This window comes from Pan troglodytes, chromosome 8 (genome assembly GCF_028858775.2).
Source record: "Pan troglodytes isolate AG18354 chromosome 8, NHGRI_mPanTro3-v2.0_pri, whole genome shotgun sequence".
Classification (NCBI taxonomy): domain Eukaryota; kingdom Metazoa; phylum Chordata; class Mammalia; order Primates; family Hominidae; genus Pan; species Pan troglodytes.
In genome coordinates this window covers 101,625,537-101,647,305 of record NC_072406.2, presented here as the reverse complement: position 1 = coordinate 101,647,305, position 21,769 = coordinate 101,625,537, and the positions used below count along the sequence as shown (strand labels likewise).

Here is a 21,769-nt window from a genome sequence, read left to right as displayed (position 1 = left end):
AAGGAGAGTGGATCATGTTAAAATGAAAGTTCTTATGTAGAACTAAGAACTAAGCAACTCATAGTTGGGTTTGTGACTGAGTATGAGGATAAGAGTTAGAACTGAATTGCTCTGTTTAAGAAAAATGGAAGAACGGTTTTGAAGGGAGAAGAGACACAGGGAAACAGGCAAAGCTCAGAATCACAGAAAGAGGCAGGAATATCAATAAATGGTTGGGGATCTTTCCTTCTTTTCTTCTTTCTTTGCTCCCTCCATTCCTCTTTTTTGTTTCCTGTCTCCCCTCTCCCAATATCCCTCCCTCTCACTTCTCTCCCTTTTTCTTTCTGAAAAACAGAGATTACCTAATATTAACTTTAAAGTTGTAGATTCTTCTGTCTCCTAAGATCTTCTCAATAAAGGGTTTTTATATAGAAATGACCTGTAAGTGATTTTAGTTTTGGTGTTTTGGTTTTTATATTTGTTGTTGTTTGTTTGCTTTGGCGAGATTTGCTGGAGTTGATGTGGTATGGAAAGGAAAAGCATATGAAGAGAGATGAAGTTACTCTTGAACAAAATTAATATTTAATAGAATTAGGGACTCGCAGCCACATTCCAAAGTCCATGGCCTGGAGGCTCAAGGCAAACTCAGGGGATGTTAAAGCGCAGGTGACCCCAGCCCTAGTTGTTACATGTGTTCCAGCGCCCTCCACCCCTCCCCATCCCCTCCCCTCCCCTCCCCTTTCCTTTTTAAATTGACAAATAAAAATCATGTATATTTATCATGTACAACATGATGTTTTAAAATATGTATACATTGTGGAATGGCCATATCAAACTATCTCCTTGCCTTCTTATTTTGCTCTCCACACTGGGTGAGGGTCTGATGCTGGTTGGTGTGTGCACAAGGGATATATCCTTCCTTCCAAGGACAAAGGACTGGGTACGTGTTCTGGCTTCTAATTGTTTACTGGTTCTTCAGTCTTCCAAAATACGTGGCTTCCTTTTTTTGAGGAATTTATTCCAAATCTTTGAATTCCAAAATCCAATTCTGGAAACAAACCCTCACTTAGATGGAGTCCATCAGTTTCTTAGGTCATTCTCCCTGGGGTTTCAGAACAGCTTTTAATCCCAGCATCAAGAGGCAGCTAATGTACATAAATAGTTCCCTTTCCTAGTTCCTTCCAGGGAATTTCGGGGTTCTGTGTACAATAGTGTCTGGTGACCTATGATTGTAGAATGTGGGCTTGGTGTGATCCTCTAGAATCTCTCTCCTCTGGTCTGTAAAGATTTGGTCCTATCTTCCCATATCCTTCATTCCAAATTTTAAGACTATTTACAAAGTATTATATAGTAGTTAAGTGCTAGATTCTAGAACCAGACACCCAGAGTTTGAATCCTTTTCCCACCTCTTATTAGGTATGCGACCTTGGGCTTGCTTAATATGTCTAAATCCTAATTACTCATGTGCGAAAGGAAAGAATAAAAATGCCTATTTTAGGGGGGTTTGTAAGGATTTTACAAGATTACTACATGCCCTGCACTTAGAACAGCACCCGGCAGATATTGTGTACTATGTAAGAGTTAGCTATAACTATCATTGCATCACCGGAGTCAAGAACACTAGTGTTCTATGTTAAGTGTTCAATCCAAGTGGCTTCAGTCTATGCTTGCCCTTCAGAGTTTGTTGTCTGTGAGGCACCTGTGTGCTCCCATTGAGGCATGGCTTTCCCAAAGCTTATTCATGTCACCTTCATTATTTCTTTAGTTACTCAGCTAGGTGCCATCATGAAAGGAGGTATTGAGAAATCCAGTTCATCACTTACAGAGGAACCCCTCAGTTCAGACAGTTTTGGGAATATATACATGGCATTTCTAGTACATTTCTAGTAATTAGATGCTGTTTTATTCCTCAAAGTGAAATACAAAATGTTGAATGAACAAATTCAACTTAGTAGATATGAAGTTTCCGAAGAAGGGGGTAGTTGTGGTTGGGGTGGGATCCAGTCTGTGTGGCTTGATCTTAGGAAAAGAGAAAGCTAAAGAAGAAGAAACCACATCCCAGTGAGGCAGGGAACTTTGGCTCAGAAGAGAAGTAGAGAGGAATGCGGAGGCTGGAGTCCTGGGAGAAAAGGGGATGTACAAGCAGAAAGAGAAGGGATGTATGAGCAGAAAGCTAAGTGATAAACTTGTTTTAAATATACACTTGCTATGTTGTTCTGAAGGGATAGAAAGAGGAAGAAAGTTAGTTTTGTGAGAAGGGGCTATCCCAATCTGTGATGGTATGTTTTACAATGTTATTTTTTGATCTGTTTAATATAGACTTTATCTATTGGTTTTCTGCTATGTTGTTAGGATTTAATTAACTGAATTTAAAGAACTCTTCTCATCCCACAACTCAATTTTTACTTAATTTGTTTTATAAGTTATACTAACATATTTAATTCTTACTCCATAAAACCTTAACTGTATCTTTTGAGTCTCTATTCTTCTGCTATGGTTTGAATGTTTTTGTCTCCTCCAAATTCATAGATTGGAAGCTTAATCTCCAATGCAACAGTATTGAGAGGTGAGGCCTAAGGAGAGATGTTCCTGAGGGCTCTGCCCACATGACTAGACTAATGGTCTTATGAAAAGGGCTTGCAGGAGTGAGTTCTTGCTCTCTTCTGCTCTTCTGCCATGTGAGGAACAGAGTTCCTCCCTTCCAGAGGGTGCGGCATTCAAGGTGACATCTTGGAAGCAGAGACCAGGCCCTTACCAGACACCAAACCTGCCAGCTCCTTGATCTTGAACTTCCGGTCTCCAGAACTGTGAGAAATAAATTTCTGCTTGTTAAAATTACTCAGTCTTAGGTATTCTATTATAGCAGCACACCAGAAACTAAGACAATTTCCCTTACCTCTCTTCCCCATTCTCTTTTCCAAATCAAATATTATAACATTGGAAAGATTTATTTATTTATTTATTAGACAGAGTCTCACTCTTGTCGCCCAGGTTGGAGGAGTGCAATGATGTGATCTTGGCTCACTGCAACCTCTGCCTCTTGGGTTCAAGTGATTCATGTGCCTCAGCCTCCCAAGTAGCTGGGATTACAGGTATGTGCCACCATGCCTTCCTAAGTTTTGTAATTTTAGTAGAGATGGGGTTTTGCCATGTCGGCCAGACTGGTCTTGAACTCCTGCCTCAAGCAACCTGTCCGCCTTAGCCTCACAAAGTGCTGGGATTACAGGCATGCGTCACCACATCCAGCCATGTTTTGTTCTTTAATCATAATTACTCATTCAGAAAGTTGAAGAACAATAAATGACATTTATATTATGTAAACATTATTCACCTACTGCCAATTAGAGTCCTCTAATTAAATTTCTTTCACTAGATGTGTCAGTTTGATCCAAGATGGGATGTTGAACATGCAAGAAATGTAATGGAAACACCTCTGAGAAAAAACGGGAAGAGAGCAGACAGAGGCTGGGAGAGCCATCCAACTGTGACGCAGGTCTGACCCCATATGTAGGAGAGACAGAAGGAATAAAAGTTGGGTAAAAACATCTTAGATTACAGTATTGTTTTAAGGAATATTTGGCAAGGCTGGTGGGGAGTCCTTGAGTTTAAATTGCTCATCAGAGGAGTACTGCATCTCTCAGGAGAGGACATGACTTAGTAACCTTGCCACACTGGGAAGCATGGCCTCAGTGTAAATGTAGTGATAGATTTCAATGTGTAGAGATGGGACCTTCAGACAATTATAATCCTTGTAGCTAGAGATCTGAGAGGTGCTTCTCATTGCTACCACATTAGGGTTACAATGTTATTACACTTGAACTACTCAAAGGAGACTGTTCTAATTGTCAAGGCTAAATGGATTTTCATTTCTTGTAATTCACCAATTATATAAAAACATGCCACATTGTTTTATAGTTCTGTCATGTACCTTAATCTCAGTAATGAACATATTCCATAAAAGGACTATCCTTGGGCCTGCCTGTGTTGTAGGTGATGTCACATAAGCATAGTCACATCATGGCCAGATAAACTCTGTCAATTGAGTTTGACAGACTCCAACAAATGGAGTCTGTTGCCTCCAACAAATGATTATCGGTAGAAACTGTAAAATGGGCATGAGTGCTACTGAACCAGCAGCCAAGAGAAAGAAATTATGGTCCACAAATTAGTTGTGAAACCTTAAGTCATATCACCAGTCCTGGTCTCAATCTTCATATCAATAAAGTTGGTTGGAGTAGGGATTTTCTCAAGGTCCTCCTGATTTTAAAGCTCTGTGTTGTCTACAAGGTTGTTCCTGAACTGAAGTAATCAGCATCGTTGACTCAATCTAGAAAGGAATAGTAACAGCTTATATTGCTTTTGAAACTGGCTGATAGCATGTGATCAACTGGTAAGACTATTTCTGCACCCAGAAAGGAAGCAAATATCTTTAAGAGCTCCATGACTGGGAAGCCAGTTTTTCTGCCAGCTGATTTATCATTTGTTGAAAGGGCTTTTCTCAGCTTTTGTGAGTCAGGGAGCGTACCTTTAGTGCTGAATGAAGTAGTTTCCAAGAGCACCTTCAAGATTTGGAGAGGCAGCACTTCTTTTCCGGAAGGGTCAAATTACCCTGAAGAGCAATCACAGCCACTTTTCTGGGCATATTTATGAGTTTGTCTAATAGGCAACAAAACAACTTGGGCCTGGCATCATAGGATTCTTATCAGGCTTGACAGGATGAGTTCATCTAACTAAGTACGATTTGGACCCATTTCAGAGACTTTGAGTCAGTTGGTAAGGGCAGTTTTCAGAGGTAGGTGCAGGACAATATACAATTCAACTCAGGCAGCCTTTATTAGAGTATTATATACCAAGTATATGATGAGGAGTCCAAATGCAAACTGGATATTCAAGGAACTTAGGATTTCCTGGGTTAAGCCTACTAGCCTAATTAATTTTATTCCATTTATACTTACTTTTCACATGTACATCAGTAGCTCCCAAACTTTGCTGCACAAGTTCCAACTGGGAAATCTAAAAATCATGATGCCTGGACTGCACCCCATGCCAATTAAGTCATTCTCTATGGGGCGGGACCCAGACATCCATGTTTTGTTTTAACTTTTTAGGTGATTCCAATATGTAGCCAAGTTTGAGGAACAATGCTGTAGACCTTACAACTCAAAATGTAATTAGAACAGCCACAGCATCCTCACCTAGGAGGAGCTTGTTTAAAGTGCAGAAATCTCAGGCCCCTTCTGTGTATGAACACAGCCCTGATTTATAAAAACAAGTTAACTGATGAAGCAAATAATCTTTTCTATGAACTGATGAAGCAAATAATCTTTTCTATGATTAACTGTCTGAGTAACCGCTTAATGTGAGTTTTTTTAATTATGTGGCAAGTGATAGAAGTTATGTACTTTCAGGTGGGAGAAATGGCCTGCTTTGCTAGAATATCCTAAAATATTTGAAAGGGACAAATGTGTCTACTGACAGGTCAGGACTTCAGTGCTGACTTTCTGAAATTCTTGAGTAAAGATCATTCCCTTCCTTGTTCTTCCTTAATAGATCAAACAAAATAATAATAATAATAATAAAAACAGAATTAAGTAAAACAAAAGATTTTTAAAAATTAATACGTGAGATACACTGCAGTATATATGTATGTCTGATTACGTATAGAAAAAAGATCTGGAAGGATACATATCAAATTATAAGTTATAAGTTTACCTTGAGGGTGTGGAACTGTGGTAGGGTGAGGGGACTGCTCTCATTTTTAAATTCACATACTTTTGTAATTTTTTTTTGAAATTTACAGTGAGAATTCATTATTTTTATAATAATCAAACCATAATAGAAATTTTAAAGATGATAACAAAAAGTAAAACACACACACATACATAATAATTTTAAGAGTTACATTGGAGGAATGGAGAATTAAATCACATGGTACTTTTCCACTAATACTGTGATGGTACATAATTGTGTAGTCGGTAATCAAAGAAACAACATTAGAGAAGCCACATTAAGTAACATCCGAATTAAAAGGTCCCCTGGGATAAGAGCCCTCAAGCAGCGACCCCTCAAGGTGGATATTAAAACTGAAAGCAGTGCTTAACTCTTCCTGGAGTATCTACATGAAAAAAACAACATTCTGAAAATTTCACATTAAAAAAAAAGCTTCATAGAAGTCACTTTGAAATGCTAAAATAGCCAAAGGCCAGAAATTAAGGGTATAAAAACTCCATTCAGAACAGATTCAAAACTAGTACACTGAAACCTTGGTAATCTATGGGTGTAGGTTAGGGACATCTTCTTTTTCCATTTGTTTATCATTTCTCCCAATTTCCCAATGGCTGCTTTATATCTCAATAATTTTAACCTAAAAATATTGTAATTTTAGTTGGAAGGAATAAAATTAATTGCATCTAGATTCATTGCAGATTTGTTTTAGTTAAAAAAAAAAAGAGAACAATTTGAGACTCACTATTTTCCATTATTCATTTTTTTCCACATAATTATTTCTAGCTACTTAATAAACATCTGGAGATTGAATCCCTGAAGTTACATATTTAAAATTTGAGGAAATCCTTTTTCTCCTCTTCTAGTTTTTCTTTTATTGAAGTCACTAGAAATGACAAACTTTTTTATTATAAACTTTTTTCCAACAAAAAAGATATTTTAGGTGACTATTAGATTGATAGCTAAATATCCTCATCAAAGTCAAAACATCTGTAACTAAAAAGTGCTGTCTTTTGCAAGCTACACAATTAAGAGCTTAACTATCAATAATGTAATTTTGTACTCCTGGAAGAATATTCCTGATCTAGGTATCAAAGGTTTACGTAGGAATATATTTACTATATAATATGAGAAATTTAAAGAGCAGAGATAAAAAGCACAGATCTAATGGCCATACCATTTTTAGAAGTTACAATAGCTAGAATATTGCTATTTCTCAATGGATTATAGTATTTTAATTAAAAAGAAAAAAAGAAAGAAAACCGCACAAGATTCATCATAATGCATATAAAGTATTTAGCACAATGCTTGGTACACAATAACTATTCAATAAATATTAGCTCTATAATAAACAAGGGATTAAAACAATAAAAAAAAAACAAAACAGGAGAACCCAAAATGGAGGGAAAAACTTAGAGCTAATTTCCTAGAGTATGTATTTAAATGGAAAGTCGGAGCTCACAGAGAGCAGTCAGGAATTCTGCATTTTCTGGATCTATCTTTTGTGCCTTCTCATAGTACTCAGCAGCTTGCCTCTTTTCTCCTTCCAGCTTGTAAACAAACCCTAGGGCACTTAAACTCTGCACATCTAAAGCATTGTGACAAAGTCTCTTGGTAGACAATTTCTTCAGAGCACTTGTCAGTTTGGTGCGAAGGGGTGATCTGTCTTTGACCTTTAAGGCTTCTAAATAATGATGGATGGCAGTATTTTCTGATTTACGGTGAAATTCCTGAAAGCGGCCATAGTGGTAATGGATCTGATGTTTGTGATCATCGGTTATGTTCTCCAGACGAAGAGCTTTCTGGAAAATGTCCTCAGCATTGCTATACTGGCCTCCTTCAGCATACATGTTGGCCAGGTCTGTGTAGGCAAATGCAAACATAGAGTCTCGTTCCATGGCTGCTTTGAAATGAAATATAGCAGATGAAATCAGCTCATCAACCTTTAGTTTATCCTTTCCTTTAGGTCTGTTATGTGTGGCCTTCTTGATTTGGATCATTTGTGCCCTGTAGCAAAGTCCCATCTGGTGATGCAGGAAAGAAGAAGTTGGTGTCACCTCCAAGGCCTTTTTTAAAAGTTCGAGAGCTTTGTTCCAGGAATTTTTTCTCCTATAGAACTTGGCTGCATAACGAAGGACGTAAGGCTGGGATGATATTTGGTCCAGGATTTCTTCAATATACTTTTCCCCTTCAGCTTCTGCATGTACATCTTGAAGCTTCAGTGCCAGAAAAACCTTAATGTAGCTGTTATCTGGGTTCAGGGTAACAGCCTTTCTCAAAGGCCCCAGAGAAAAGCTCTTTACAGACCCTTCTCTATCAGAATCATCCAGCCGATACACTGTGATAGCATAGCCGATGTTAAATTCTGGATTGTCAGGCTCCACTTCCAGAGCCTTCTCAAAAGCCGCTTTAGCCTTTTGATAATACTTTCCTCCAAATTTCAAGAGTGCCCAGCCTTTCTCACAGTCAGTCTCAGGACACTCCAACTTGTAGTTAGAAGGACTGGACAATTTCTTACAGACATTCCCTATCTTACCTGTATATTTCTGGGCTTCTTCAAGCTGGTCCATGTGATAATACACCCAGGCATAGTTTCCCCAAGTGACCAGGCTTCGTACTTCTTCTTTGTCTGAGTGTTCTTGCTGGATTATTTCTTCTGCTTGTTCCAAGCACTCAAGGGCGTCTTTATTTTGGCCTTTTAGGTGTTTCACATAGGCCAATAGGTTATAAAGAGCAAGTCTAGATTTTGTGGTAAGAAATTCAAGCTGTTGCCCAATTGTATCTTCTACCTCAAACAGATCAATGTCTTCCTTAAGTAAATTCCACGTAAAATGACATTCTAACTCCAACAGAATGGCCTTCAAGGTGTCCTTAGGAATTTCACTGTCAAAAATAAAATACTTTTTAATTTTTGAAGAAATACAAGAAATAATTTTCTAAACCTTAAATATTGTTCTTTGCATAACAACTAATTTTATCCCTATTTGATCTTACAGTTAAAACATTAGGTTCCCATAACTTTATACTAGTTTCTTCTATATACAGTTATGTCCTAGAAATATTTCATTTAAATTCTCACTATTTATTGCAAAAACAGTTCTGGAGAGATGACAGAGCTTTCTGTATTACATGTATCTATTTCCTTTTGGCAATCACTAAACCATTGAAAATTAGGAATGAATATATACATATTCAATAATTAATATGAAAATTCCATTTTTGTATTATGAGTACTGATCCTGACTAGGAAACCTGGTAAAATTGCTCCTTGGTAATTGTTCCTTTCTCTAGTGTAATTGTACCAAAAATATGGGCAAGATATGCCATGTCCTTACAGCCTGCTTAAATCCACAACAACATGGCTTTACCAGCCCCCTGCCTAAAACAAACACCTGTTTTGAAGGTCTCTACCAGCCCAGCCCAAGGAGGATGAGGAGGGCTGCTCAGGTATTATGGATATGGTTGTAAGATCTCAAAGGGACATTCAATCAGGTACTGACGTGGTTTGTCCAGGCTCTGGAATTTATGCACAACTGGACACCATGAGAATTTTTATTGTTTAAACTTTGTCTACTTAATTTTGTAACTTTGTCTTTGGGAAGCTGATAAGAGAGAAGCTATTGCATCAGAAGAGGTAACACGTATCTTTCGGTAATTCTGTTCTTCTGCTAGGAAGAAGCAGTCTTTCATTGTCCTTGGGAGACAGTCCCCAATGGGGCTGAGCCCTTTTCCTCCCCATCCTGCATATATACGGTGCACGCCACCGTCTTTTTCTGTTTTTTTTGTTGTTGTTGTTGTTGTTGTTGTTTTTTATTGTTGTTGTTGTTTTCAAGCCCCTTCCTGATAGCACTCTCCTTTCTTACAAATGTTAGATGTGGCCAGGCGTTGTGGCTCACGCCTGTAATCCCAGCACTTTGGGAGGCTGAGGCGGGTGGACCACGAGGTCAGGAATTCGAGACCAGCCCGGTCAACATGGTGAAACCCGCGTCTCTACTAAAGATACAAAAAATTAGCCAGGCGTGGTGGCACACGCCTGTAATCCCAGCTACACGGGAAGCTGAGGCAGGAGAATCGCTTGAACCCGGGAGGCGGAGGTTGCAGTGAGCCGAGATGGAGCCATTACACTACAGCCTGGGTGACAGGGCGAGACTCCGTATCAAAAATAAAGTTAGATGTGTGGGTGGCACTTAAACTTTTTTTTAAACTTATAATGGGAATAATTAACATTTATTGTGCAAGTATTATGTGCTAAGCAGTCAACTGATAGGATTTATTACTGTCCTTTTCCACAGTCCCAAGAGATGGCCACCATTAATTTTTACAAATAAGGAACAGACTCACAGAGTTTGAGAAACTTTGGGATCACTCAACTAGTAGGAGTTCAGTCGGGATTTAGAACAAGGGACTCTCTGCTTTTAGAGCCCAAGACCTTAACATCTCATTCCTCAACTCATTAAATGCGGAAGGTTCACTAACCACGTGCAGGGCGGGGTGCTAGCCCCTGGGGATACAAAATGATCAAGAAAAGGACGCCATCATACTAAATCAGTAAAGGAGACAGATAAAGAAATCCTCATAAAACAGCGGATTGGGTGGGACGATAACAATCTGCTTGGTACAGAGGTAGCTCCCGGGAAGGGAAGAACTCAGACCCAGAAATCAGAAACACAAACTGGCAGTGGCAGGCGAATGTGACGCCTGGAGGGTTGCCGCGAAACCGCGTATGCCACACCGAGGGAATGGCAGCTGGAAAGAGAGGCACGCGACAGGCCTAAGGAGACCCGTGGCACGTAGCAGCTGCCCCCGGAACAGCGCCTGGGGGCTCTGCAGGCGCTGACCAGTTTCCCGGAGGCGGCGGCCGCGGGCCCAGCACGGTCACCGTCGCCGCTGCCGAGAAGAGCCGTCGGGTCGCGATGGGTGGACAGGCCTCCCGGGGGAGCGTCGCCCGGCACATACCCTGACAGTCCCGACCGCAGACGCCAGGGATGGGACAGGCTCCCGAGGAGCATCTCCTGTTCCTCCTCCCTGACCGGCCTTCTTAGGCGCTCGGGAGGGACCGGACTCCGGAGAAGCGTCCACTCGGCCACCTTCCCCGACAGGCCCGACTTCAGACGCCGCGCGCCGGGACAGAGCGCCCGGGGAGGGTCCCCAACGCAGATGCCCGGTTGCTGGGCGCGAGGGGCTTGGCCCCTGAAAAGGCCGCAGAACTGCGCTGGAAATGAATAAAAGAAGCCCGGTTTGAAACAAAGGCCGACGCAGGGCTTGGGAGGAGAGGCAGAGGAAAACCCTTACCTCATGATGGCAGCGCTCTGCAGGCCGTCCGGACGGCGCAGTCCCTCCGCTCTCTCTCTCCTCAGCACGGGGGACCGCGGGAAGCCGCGCGGTGGGCGTGCGCGTGCGCGCGCGCGCGCCAGGCCTCTGCAGCCCTGGGACTGGGCCGCGCCGCGTGTCTTTGTTAAAAGAGAGACCCCAGCCCCAGCAAGAACAGGAAACTGGAAATTGAATCAGATGCCGAGCGCTCAGAAACTGAAACTTAAGAAATCGAAACTAAACGTAAGCTTCAGAAACCGAAACTTAATAGAAAAGCTCAAGAGCCGCGGCCAGACGTTTGCGGAGTCCAGGGTCTTTCGGAGTTGAATTTGCAGCTGTGCTCCCTCACTTTGGTCTCGGCTTTTATCTGCCTCTCTGAGTACGCTGAGTTCGCATGCTGCCCGTTTAACTGTTTGTTTGTTTGTTTGTTTGAGATAGCGTCTCACTGTGTCACCCAGCCGTGATCTCAAGGGATGCGCCCGCCTCTGCCTCCCAAGGTGCTGGGATTACAGGCGGAAACTGAAGTCCCTGCTTCCACTCCAGTCTTTTGATTCAACAAGCAACACTGCAATGCTATACATCTATGCTGTTATTTCTGTTGGGTGTAAACCGAGAAATTTGGAGCTAAAATCTATATACATTTTAAGTTTTGACGGATATTGCCAAATAGCTTTAAAAATCCACTCTTACCCACAATTGTAGGAGACTGCTTCTCTTCCATACCTTCGCCAATGGTGCTTTGTGTAATAAAGACCCAATAAAGACAAGAGTGGTATTGGGGATCTAGGCAGAAAATGTCAAACACCCATACCTTAAACATTTTGTCCCCTTTGAATTCATTCAGCAAATATTAACAAACAACTGTAAGAGCCAGACTTTGTTCAAAGTACTGTCAATATAACAATAAAGAAAACAGACACGGGCCTTACCCTTATTGAGTTAATGTCTGTATTCAAAACCTCAATATCTGTCCATAATTCATCTTTTGCATTGATTTTGATTTTTTTTTTTTTTTTTTTTTTGAGACAGGGTCTCACTCTGTCGCTCAGGTTGGAGTGCAGTGGTGAGATGACAGCTCACTGCAGCCTCAACCTTCAGGGCTCAAGCGATTCTCCCACCTCAGCCTCCTGAGTGGCTGGGACTATATGCATGCACCACCCTGTCGGGCTAATTAATTTTTTGTAGAGGCGGGGTTTTGCCATGTTGCCCAGGCTGGTCTCCAACACCTGGGCACAAATATTTTTCTAAACTTTAAATATTGTTCCGCCCATTGTGGCCTCCCAAAATGCTGGGATTACAGGCATGAGCCACTATGCTTGGCCTGATTTTGAATTTTTAAAAACATATTGCATTGAAATATTGTCTACCTTGATCACTGAGCTTCTGGCACCCCACCCCCCAAGACTTAGTGCCTGAAGCGAGTGTCTCATTTAAAGCAATCACTTCTAACAGTTGTACTGTCTTATACAGAAACTGCTGGTCACATGTGGCTATTAAGAACCTGATTTTTAATTTAATATAAATTTAAAAACTGATAATAGAAAACTTACATTTGGAAAAACTTAGGTATACGAATCTGCTTTTTTTAAGTTGCAAATTTTATGAAATCTAAATACAGAGCAAGTATTTCCAATGATTATCCTCAGCAAACTAATGCAGGAACAGAAACCAAACACTGCATGTTCCCACTTGTAAGTGGGAGCTGAATGATGAGAACACATGGACACAGTGGGGAACAACACACACTGGGGCTTGTTGGAGTTGGGGGTGGTGGGAGGGAGAGCATCAAGAAGTATAGCTAAGTGATGCTGAGCTTAATACCTAGGTGATGGTGTGTCCGGAATTGGTTCCTTCCAGTAGGTTCTTGGTCTTGCTGACTTCAAGAATGAAGCTGCGGACCCTCGTGGTGAGTGCTACAGTTCTTAAAAATGGCGTGTCCGGAGTTTGTTCCTTTCGATGTTCAGATGTGTCCGGAGTTTCTTCCTTCTGGTGAGTTCGTGGTCTTGCTGACTTCAGGAGTGCAGCCACAGACCTTCACAGTGAGTGTTACAGGTCTTAAAGGTGGCGCGTCCGGAGTTGTTCGTTCCTCCCGGTGAGTTCATGGTCTCACTGACTTCAGGAGTGTCTCACTGACTTCAGGAGTGAAGCCGTAAACCTTTGCGGTGAGTGTTACAGCTCATAAAGGCAGCATGGACCCAAAGAGTGAGCAGCAGCAAGATTTATTGCGAAGAGTGAAACAACAAAACTTCCACAGCATGGAAGGGGACCCGAGTGGGTTGCTGCTGCCAGCTGGGGGTGGCCTGCTTTTATTCCCTTATTTGGCTCCACCCATATCCTGCTGATTGGTCCATTTTACAGAGAGCTGATTGGTCCACTTTACAAAGTGCTGATTGGTCCATTTTACAGAGTGCTGATTGGTCCATTTTACAGAGTGCTGATTGGTCCATTTTGACAGAGTGCTGATTGGTGCGTTTACAAACCTTTAGCTATACACAGAGTGCTGATTGGTGCATTTACAATCCTTTAGCTAGACAGAAAAGTTCTCTAAGTCCCCACCTGACCCGGAAGCCCAGCCAGCTTCACCTCTCAATCCCCTCTCTAAACAGGACACCCCAATTGCTGATGGGAATTTGGCCAATGACCGCTCTAGCTACTTTCTGCTGGATAGGGGCGAAGAAGGGGCCCTGCAGGTGTATTGTCCTCCAGAGGGGAACTCTTTCAGCCAGTGGAAGGGCCAGCAGGTCAGTCCAGGGGTCCTCGGTAGAAGTTGTTAGTTGAACTCATTTGGGGTTCCATTTGTAAGACCATCTGTAGCTTGAGGGCCTCAATTCTAGAGGAAACAAATTTGACAAGAAGGTTAAAAACACAGGGCCCAAAGGCAAGTAACAGCAAGATGGCTGCCACAGGACTTAGAAAGGGGAGAAGCCATGTTGCCCAACTCTAGAGGTTGGTATAAGAGTTTGAAAGGTGTTGTCTGATTTCAGAAGCCTTTTCCTGTAAACACCAGGCGGCATCTCATGCTATCCCTGACTGGTTAGTGTAAAAACAACACTCTTCCCCTAAGAAGCTGCACAGTCCTCCTTTCTCAGCAGTGAGGAGATCTAGGCCTTGGCGATTTTGGAGAGTCACTGCTGCCAAAGAGTCTGTTTGGGATTGTAGAGTGAGGATAGATTTCGTTATTTCATGCGAACCTTTGAGAGTGTGTGGTGGTAGGATAATGCATGTTACACTGTTAACTTTTAGCAAACTTTACGTTAGTTGAAAACCTTGTAAGTTTGGGATTTCAATTATTCTTTGCTATTAATACGACCTCGTTCAGTCCATATTAACTTAGAATTGGTATAGATGGCTCCTTCCTCATTCTGTAAGTATTTTAAGGTTTGGCTGAGTGCAAACAGCTGGCACATTTGAGCAGACCAATTATTAGGCAATTTTCCTAACTCTGCTTCTACAAGAGTTTCCTTATTATTTACTGAATACCCATTGTTTTTTTTTTTCCTTAGTTGCCCAGGAGGAACCATCTATCCGTCCTGTCCTGAAGGGAGTTCCTCCTAGATCTGGTGGGACCTTTGTATGGGAATTAATTAAGATTTAGATCCCCTGTTAGGAAACCTGCTGGGTAAGGATTTTTGATAGGAAGGCTACTGGTTGTCAGTGGCCTCAGTGCTTTCGGGCTATGCCCTTGTTTACACTGACAGCAAGGTGGTATTGGAGTGTTATAGGGTTACTGAGAAGACCTTCAGTTATCAATTATAGGTTTTAAATTTACCCTGGCTTTTAAAGGAATAGGGTACACTGTTTTCTCTTTACTACTTCTATCTCTCTTTCTCTTTGACTTCTTCGTCTCTCTCTTCCTCTCTCTGTCTCTCTCTCTCTCTGACTTTCTGTCTCTTTCTCGCTTTCCTTTCTGCTGGTGTTTCCCTGCCTCTGCCAGTGGCTTATGCTGCTGTTCTCCCCTCTCCTTAACCTTTTGATGGCTTCGGCAGTGTAAGACTGCCACCTCCTTGGGTTTTTGCACTGCGTGCAATAACTCCATGGTTTCCTTGTGTTACTTAATGGGGATTCCCCCAGAGGTTAGGAACTCCCTTTCTTTCCATATTGCAGCATGGGCATGTAGGATTAGATAAGCATGGTTGCTCTCTGTATACACATTTATTGCTTTTTCCTTTCCCAGTTCTAAGGCTCGGGTAAGTGCCACTAGTTCTCCTAACTGGGTGCTGGTCCCTGGGGGAAGAGGCTTACTTTCAAGTATGGTTACATCGCTAAATATGGCATAATCTGTCCTTTGTATCCCATTCTCCACAGATGAACTTCCATCGGTATATAGGTTAAGGTCAGGATTAGCTAAGGGGACTTCTAAGAGATCATCTCGGGCAGCATAAGTCTGGACTAATTTGTTGGCAGTCATGCTCAATTGGTTCCCCGTCCTCTGGGAGAAAAGTGGCGGGTTGAGGGCCACACACATAGGTATTTGAAGCACCGGTCCCTCAAGGAGTAGCGCCTGGTATCTAAGTAGGCAGTTGTCTGATAGCCATAAACTTCCTTTGGCACCTAGTATGCCATTTACATCATGAGTATCCAGACAGTGAGACCCTTTCCTTATATTATTTTGATAGCCTCTGACACTAAGATGGCCACTGCCACAACTACCCTTAAACAGTGAGGCCAGCCTTTTGCTACTATATCAGTTTCCTTACTTAGGTATGCCACTGGTTGTGGGGTTGTCCCACGAGTCTGAGTAAGGACCCCAGGAGCTATTTCTGCTTTCTCTGTGATGTTTAAAGAAGAGTTTCATCCTTTGGGAAGGCTTAAGGCTAGAGCTTCAGTTTGTTTCTTCCAATGCCCAGATTTCAGGGTTGATTCCCCTCTCAAGTAGGGGACAACAAATGGGTAACTTATTCCTCATATTCATGTAGATAATAGCTCCAGCTTTGGCTAATATATCCCTCCCTAATAAGGGTGTGGGACTTTCAGGCATAACAAAAAAGACATGTGAAAAGAGCAAAGTCTCCCAATTACATCTGAGGAGGTGGGAGAAATACCTGGTTACAGGCTGTCCCAGGATTCCTTGGATGGTAATGGAACTTGAGGACAGCTGTCCAGGACAGGAGATTAACACTGAGAAACCTGCACCAGTGTCCAGGAGGAAGTCAATTTCCTGCCCCTCAGTGGTTATACAAATACCTGGGGCTCAGTGAGAGTGATGACATGAGCTGGCGCTTGCCCCAGGCACCCTCAGTCCTGTTGTTGGATCATCTGGTTGGGGGCTTCTGTCCCAGAGAACCTTTGTCCTCTGGGGCAGTGTGCCTTCCAGTGATTGCTTTGGCATAGTGGACATGGGTGAAGGGGCAGCTTGTTTCTCATAGGACAGTCTTTTTTAAAGCGTCCTTGTAAACCACACTGATAACAAGCCCTACTGGGTGATTGGCATGCTCCATTTTCTGTCCTCTCTGAACCACCAAGGTTTGTTTGTCTGAGGGCCGTGACTAAGGCTGCGGTCTTTCTCTGATCTCGCTTTTCCTTTTCGGCCTGTTCCTCTTGGTCCCTATTATAGAACACCAATGTTGCCAGGTTTAATAATGCCTCCAAATTTTGTTCAGGGCCCAGGGCTTGCTTATGGAGCTTTCTCCTGATATCTGTGGCTGATTGGGTAATAAACTTATATTTTAGAATCAATTGACCCTCTAGTGATTCAGATGACAGGGGAGCATATTTTCTTAAGGCCTCCCGTAGCCGCTCAAGGAAGGCAGAAGGATTTTCTTCCTTTCCCTTAGTTATGATGGACATCACTGAATAATTCGTGGGCTTTTTCCTAATTCTCCTTAGTCCTTCTAGAACACAGGTCAACAGATGTTTACGACTCCAGTCCCCATGATCTGAGTTGAGGTCCCAGTGGGGATCCATAATGGGGATGGCTTGCTGACCAGTAGGGAATTTGTCCCTTTCTTGGGCTGTCATTCTATCATTTACCTGACTAAGATACCAGGTATCTCCAAACTCTCAGGCTGCAGCTAAAACCACATTCTTTTCATTAAAGGCCAGGGTTTGATCTACCACTAGCATGACATCTCTCTAAGCGAGATCGAAGGTTCCCCCTAGGCCCTGTAGGACATCTGTGTACCTATCAGGATCATCTGAAAACTTCTCCAGGTCTGCCTTGATCTGCTTTAAATCAGAGAGGGAGCAGGGGACATGTACCCAGGTTGGGCCAAATTCCCCTCCCCCTACAGCTTGAAGGGTACCTAACCAATAGCCCTTGGGTTTTTGTGGTCCTTTGGAGATTTCTTTGCTTATTTCCTTCTGGGCAGGGAAGATTAGAGGAGGCTTATCATTAATAGGAAGGGGAGCTATAGGAAGGCTAGGATATGGGGATAAGCTGAAAGGTCCTCCTGTGGGATGTAAATTGCAAGCTTTGCATAGTTGTGTATTTTCCTTCAATGAAAAGAAAGCTTGGACATAAGGTATTTCACTCCATTTGCCTTCCCTCTTACAGAAAATGTCAAGCTGAAGGATAGAATTGTAATTTATACTTCCCTCAGGTGGCCATTTTTCCCCATCAGAGAGAGAATATTGGGGCCAGGCCATAGCGCAGAAAAAAATGAGCCACCTCTTTTTCAGGGTTTGCAGGTCAAATTGGTCCCAATGGCTTAGGATGCATTTCAAGGGTGAGCCTGTTGATACCTGAGTGTTTTCCATCTGAAAGACAAAACCGCCCATGGTTTTGGTTTGTTTGTTTCTCCCCCTGCCCAAGAACCCGCAATGGTCCCTGGACCCTGCTGATCAGAATAGTTGCACTCACTGATGCAGCAGCAGAAACACCTCTTGCCCAAGAACCCTCAATGGTCCCTGGACCCTGCTGATTGGAATAGTTGCACTCACCAATGCAGCATCAGAAACACTAGTTTTCCTCCTAGACCACAAGGAGGACTGAGGAAGTTTGGATTTAGTGGCCCTTACCTACACATTCTCGAAAACCTGCACCCTTGCCTGTCCTCCTAGACCACAAAGAGGACCAAGAAAAATCGGACTTAGCGGCCCTTACTGACGCATTCTCTAAAACCTGTTAGAGTCCTAAGCATTCTCTTGTTGGTATTGGGACCTTACCCGTGTCCTATAAAGATGTTATGCCCCAAAAATGAAGTAGAGGGCCATACCCTGAGGGAGGGAAGGGAGCTTCAGAGTTGGAAGCGTAATGCCTTTTGTCTTCATTTATATAAATAGGAAGGATATAATTTCTGAGGCTCCCCATATTCTAGCTTCAGGAATAGCTTTTGTTAGGCCTGCTTGTCTGAGGAGGCATCCTAAAATTCCAGATAGTCCCCCATACGATGGGGCTTTGGGCAAAAATTATGTCTTTCTCATTGGTGAGCCTAGGTGCCTAAAGATGGTAACAGAGTCCGGAAGTTTATACTAGAAATCATTCTTATAGGGGAAACTAGAAAAGCACCAGAGACAGGGAGTGGTTTTTAGAAGCGGGACTAGCCTCGGAGAAGAGAGGCAAGAGGAAGTTTGTCTGGCAGGCATTAGGACCCAGGAGGCAAGGGTTAGGGTAGATAGAATAGATGGGCGAGTCTCACTTGGGCGACATGACTTTGAGAGTTCCACTCATGGCCACAGGGTCAATGAACTTGCTGTCAGGACCCTGGAGCTGAATGGCTTTCCTCCCTGTCAACCCTTGGTTCAGCCTGGAAGTACAGGAATAATGGAAGCTGGTTCCAGGCAAACCAATGCTCCCAACTCCGAAGAGTCGGGGGTTGTTAGAGAGCCCTTTCCCAGAAAGCCTGACACCCGTGTCTTTAGTCTGGCGGCTGCACTAGTCACTTTTAACTGGTCGACAGGTGCCCAGTATTTAGCCCCCAAATTCTAAGGAAAAATAGGATGAATAGCAAGTGAAAGGGGTCTGATGGTACTCACTGCTTGGCGATAGGCGATAGTCCCTTCGTGGTCACCAAAATTTGTCTGGAATTGGTTCCTTCCAGTGGGTTCTTGGTCTCGCTGACTTCAAGAATGAAGCTGCGGACCCTCACAGTGAGTGTTGCAGTTCTTAAAGATGGTGTGTCCAGAGTTTGTTCCTTTCAATGTTCAGATGCATCCAGAGTTTCTTCCTTCTGGTGGGTTCGTGGTCTTGCTGACTTCAGGAGCGAAACCGCAGACCTTTGCAGTGAGCGTTACAGGTCTTAAAGGTGGTGTGTCAGGGAGTTGTTTGTTCCTCCCGGTGGGTTTGTGGTCTCGCTGGCTTCAGGAGTGAAGCCATAGACCTTTGCGGTGAGTGTTACAGCTCATAAAAGCAGTGCGGACCCAAAGAGTGAGCAGCAGCAAGATTTATTGAAAGAGCGAAAGAACAAAACTTCCACAGCATGGAAGGGGACCCGAGCGGGTTGCCGCTGCCAGCTCGGGTGGCCTGCTTTTATTCCCTTACTTGGCCCCACCCACATCCTGCTGATTGGCCCATTTTACAGAGTGTTGATTGGTCCATTTTACAATCCTTTAGCTAGACAGAAAAGTTCTCCAAGTCCCCACCCAACCCAGAAGCCCAGCCAGCTTCACTTCTCAATGGGATGATCTGTTGGTGATGGGATGATCTGTTCAGCAAACCGCCACGGCACATGTTTACCTATGTAACAAACCTGAACATCCTGCACATGTACCCTTGAATTTAAAATAAAAGTTGAAGCAAAAAATGTATTTCCAATGAAAATATAGCATTTAATGTGAGAGGTGCCATAATCTCTGTCCTACCTTCTTAAGGGCAATGGATGAAATCAATATCTACTGGAAGGAGTAAAAATATTAAATAATTGAAGCAAAATGGATTGGAAGCCCAAAATTTGGAGATTTTTTGGGGTGCTCTGTGGTAAGAATAATGCCCCCCTCAATCGTATCCATGGCCAAGTCTCCAGAACCTGTGAACATGCTACTTTACATAGCAAAAGGGACTTTGCAGATGTTATTAAATTAAGGATTTGCAGATGGGGCAATTATTCTGGATTATGCAGGTGGACCTGGTGCGTCCTTAGAAGAAAGAGGCAAAAGAGTCAGAGGAGAGAAGGAGATGTGAAGAAGAAAGCAGAGAGAGAGATTTGAGGCTACTACACTGTTGGTTTTTAAGATGGATGAAAGAATTCAGGCAGCCTCTGGAAGCTGGAAAAGGCTATCTGCCTAGAGCCTCCGGAGGAGTGTAGCATCATCAATACCTTGACTTTGGCTCATTGAAACCCATTTCAGACTTCTGACCTCCAGAACTGTAAGAAAATAAATCTGTGAAATTTTAAGTCACCAAGTTTGTGGTAATTTGTTACAGCCACTAAAAGAAACTAGTATATTCTCCCCTAAAACATATACAAGAATGAAAGATCAATAACATTGCTTCTTTATTTTTTCCTTCTTATAATATTATTTGTTGTGCCTTGCCTTTCAATAAAATGTGATTATTCATAATCAAAGGTGATTGTTACCCATGATCTCTGATTTAGCAACATTTTCATGTAATATTTCTTGATTTAACTAGATTAATATCAGCAAATGACTTAGTAAGTAGTACTTCAAATAAAATGGCATAAAACAAGATAAACTCCTTGGAACCCTTTCACATTGAATTAAACTTAAAACATCTTCATGAAGAAAACTAACCTTTAATTGACTCCATACTGCTATCTGTGTCTCTCACTAGATTGTAAACTGCATGAGGTTTGGGAAGAATATGTGCCTGTTTATTACAGTATTTTTGGTTTCTTGCGCTGAAAGCTATTTATTGATAGTGTTGACATAAAATCACAAGCTATATACAATTGGAGATAACTTTTTTTTTTTTTTGAGACGGGGTCTCGTTCTATCATCCAGAATGGAGTGCAGTGGCAAGATCTCGACACTGCAGCCTCGAACTCCCTGGCTCCAGCAGTCCACTCACCTCAGCCTCCTGAGTAGCTGGAACTGAAGCTACAGGTGCATGCCACCACACCCAGCTAAGTTTTTGCATTTTTTGTAGAGACGGTTGGTTTTGCCATTGCCCAGGCTGCTCTTGAACTGCCTGCCTCGTCCCATCGAAGTGCTGAGATTACAGGCGTGAGCCACTGCAGCCTCCTCTCCCGCAACCTGCAGCCTGGGAAGCAGAGCCTACCACAGCAACCAAAAGCAGGCTCTTGGAGGAAGGGAGGGTATTACAGAAGTTTTATGGTTGGTGGATTGGCTAGACACACATATTTAACAGGTTATGGGGGGCTATTAATATTCATGAGGGGCAGTCACACAATAGTGGTACGTAAACATGTATGTCACATGCATTCTGTGTTCACTTTGTGGTGGAGACTTAACATTAAAATACAGCAAAATTAGTCTTTCTATGTCAAAAGGTGAAACAAAGGACATAGAGGCACCCTGTGTGCAGCCTCCATGGACTGGCCAGAACCAGTCTGTGGGCAGTGGTCACTTATCAGGAGGGAAGGCTGATCAGTTGTCATGTGGAAACTGCAAGAGGGGAGGGGAGTCTGGCTGTGACGCTAGGTGGAGTGAGCTAGGTGAAGTCAGCCAAGGAGTGAGTCTTCTGTTCTTTGTTTTCCATGGGTTTCTGTTTAACTCAGTGGAAAAAGTCCAATGGCAGTTAGCAAGGGAGGGAATATAATGAGGTGTGAATGATCTCTCATCTTGTCATGGTTGGGAAACTTAGTTTTTAAGGTTTCTGGGGTCTCCTTGGCCTGTTCAGTTGGTGGAGGAGCTAAGGATTTTATTTTTATTTCACAATAAAATGAATGAATTAAAC

The 21,769-nt window shown here is 42.7% G+C and overlaps 1 protein-coding gene across 1 annotated transcript; it reads right to left on the bottom strand.

Annotated features, from left to right (window-relative positions):
* Nucleotides 1–5,865: 5,865 nt before the first annotated feature.
* IFIT5 (interferon induced protein with tetratricopeptide repeats 5) lies at nucleotides 5,866–12,075 on the bottom strand. Its single transcript, XM_003312756.6, has 2 exons — nucleotides 10,996–12,075; nucleotides 5,866–8,586 (listed from the first exon to the last, which is right to left on the bottom strand). Exons 1-2 carry the CDS (start codon nucleotides 10,998–11,000, stop codon nucleotides 7,143–7,145), a joined length of 1,449 nt encoding a protein of 482 aa, XP_003312804.3. The 5' UTR covers nucleotides 11,001–12,075; the 3' UTR covers nucleotides 5,866–7,142.
* Between the last annotated feature and the right edge of the window lie 9,694 nt (nucleotides 12,076–21,769).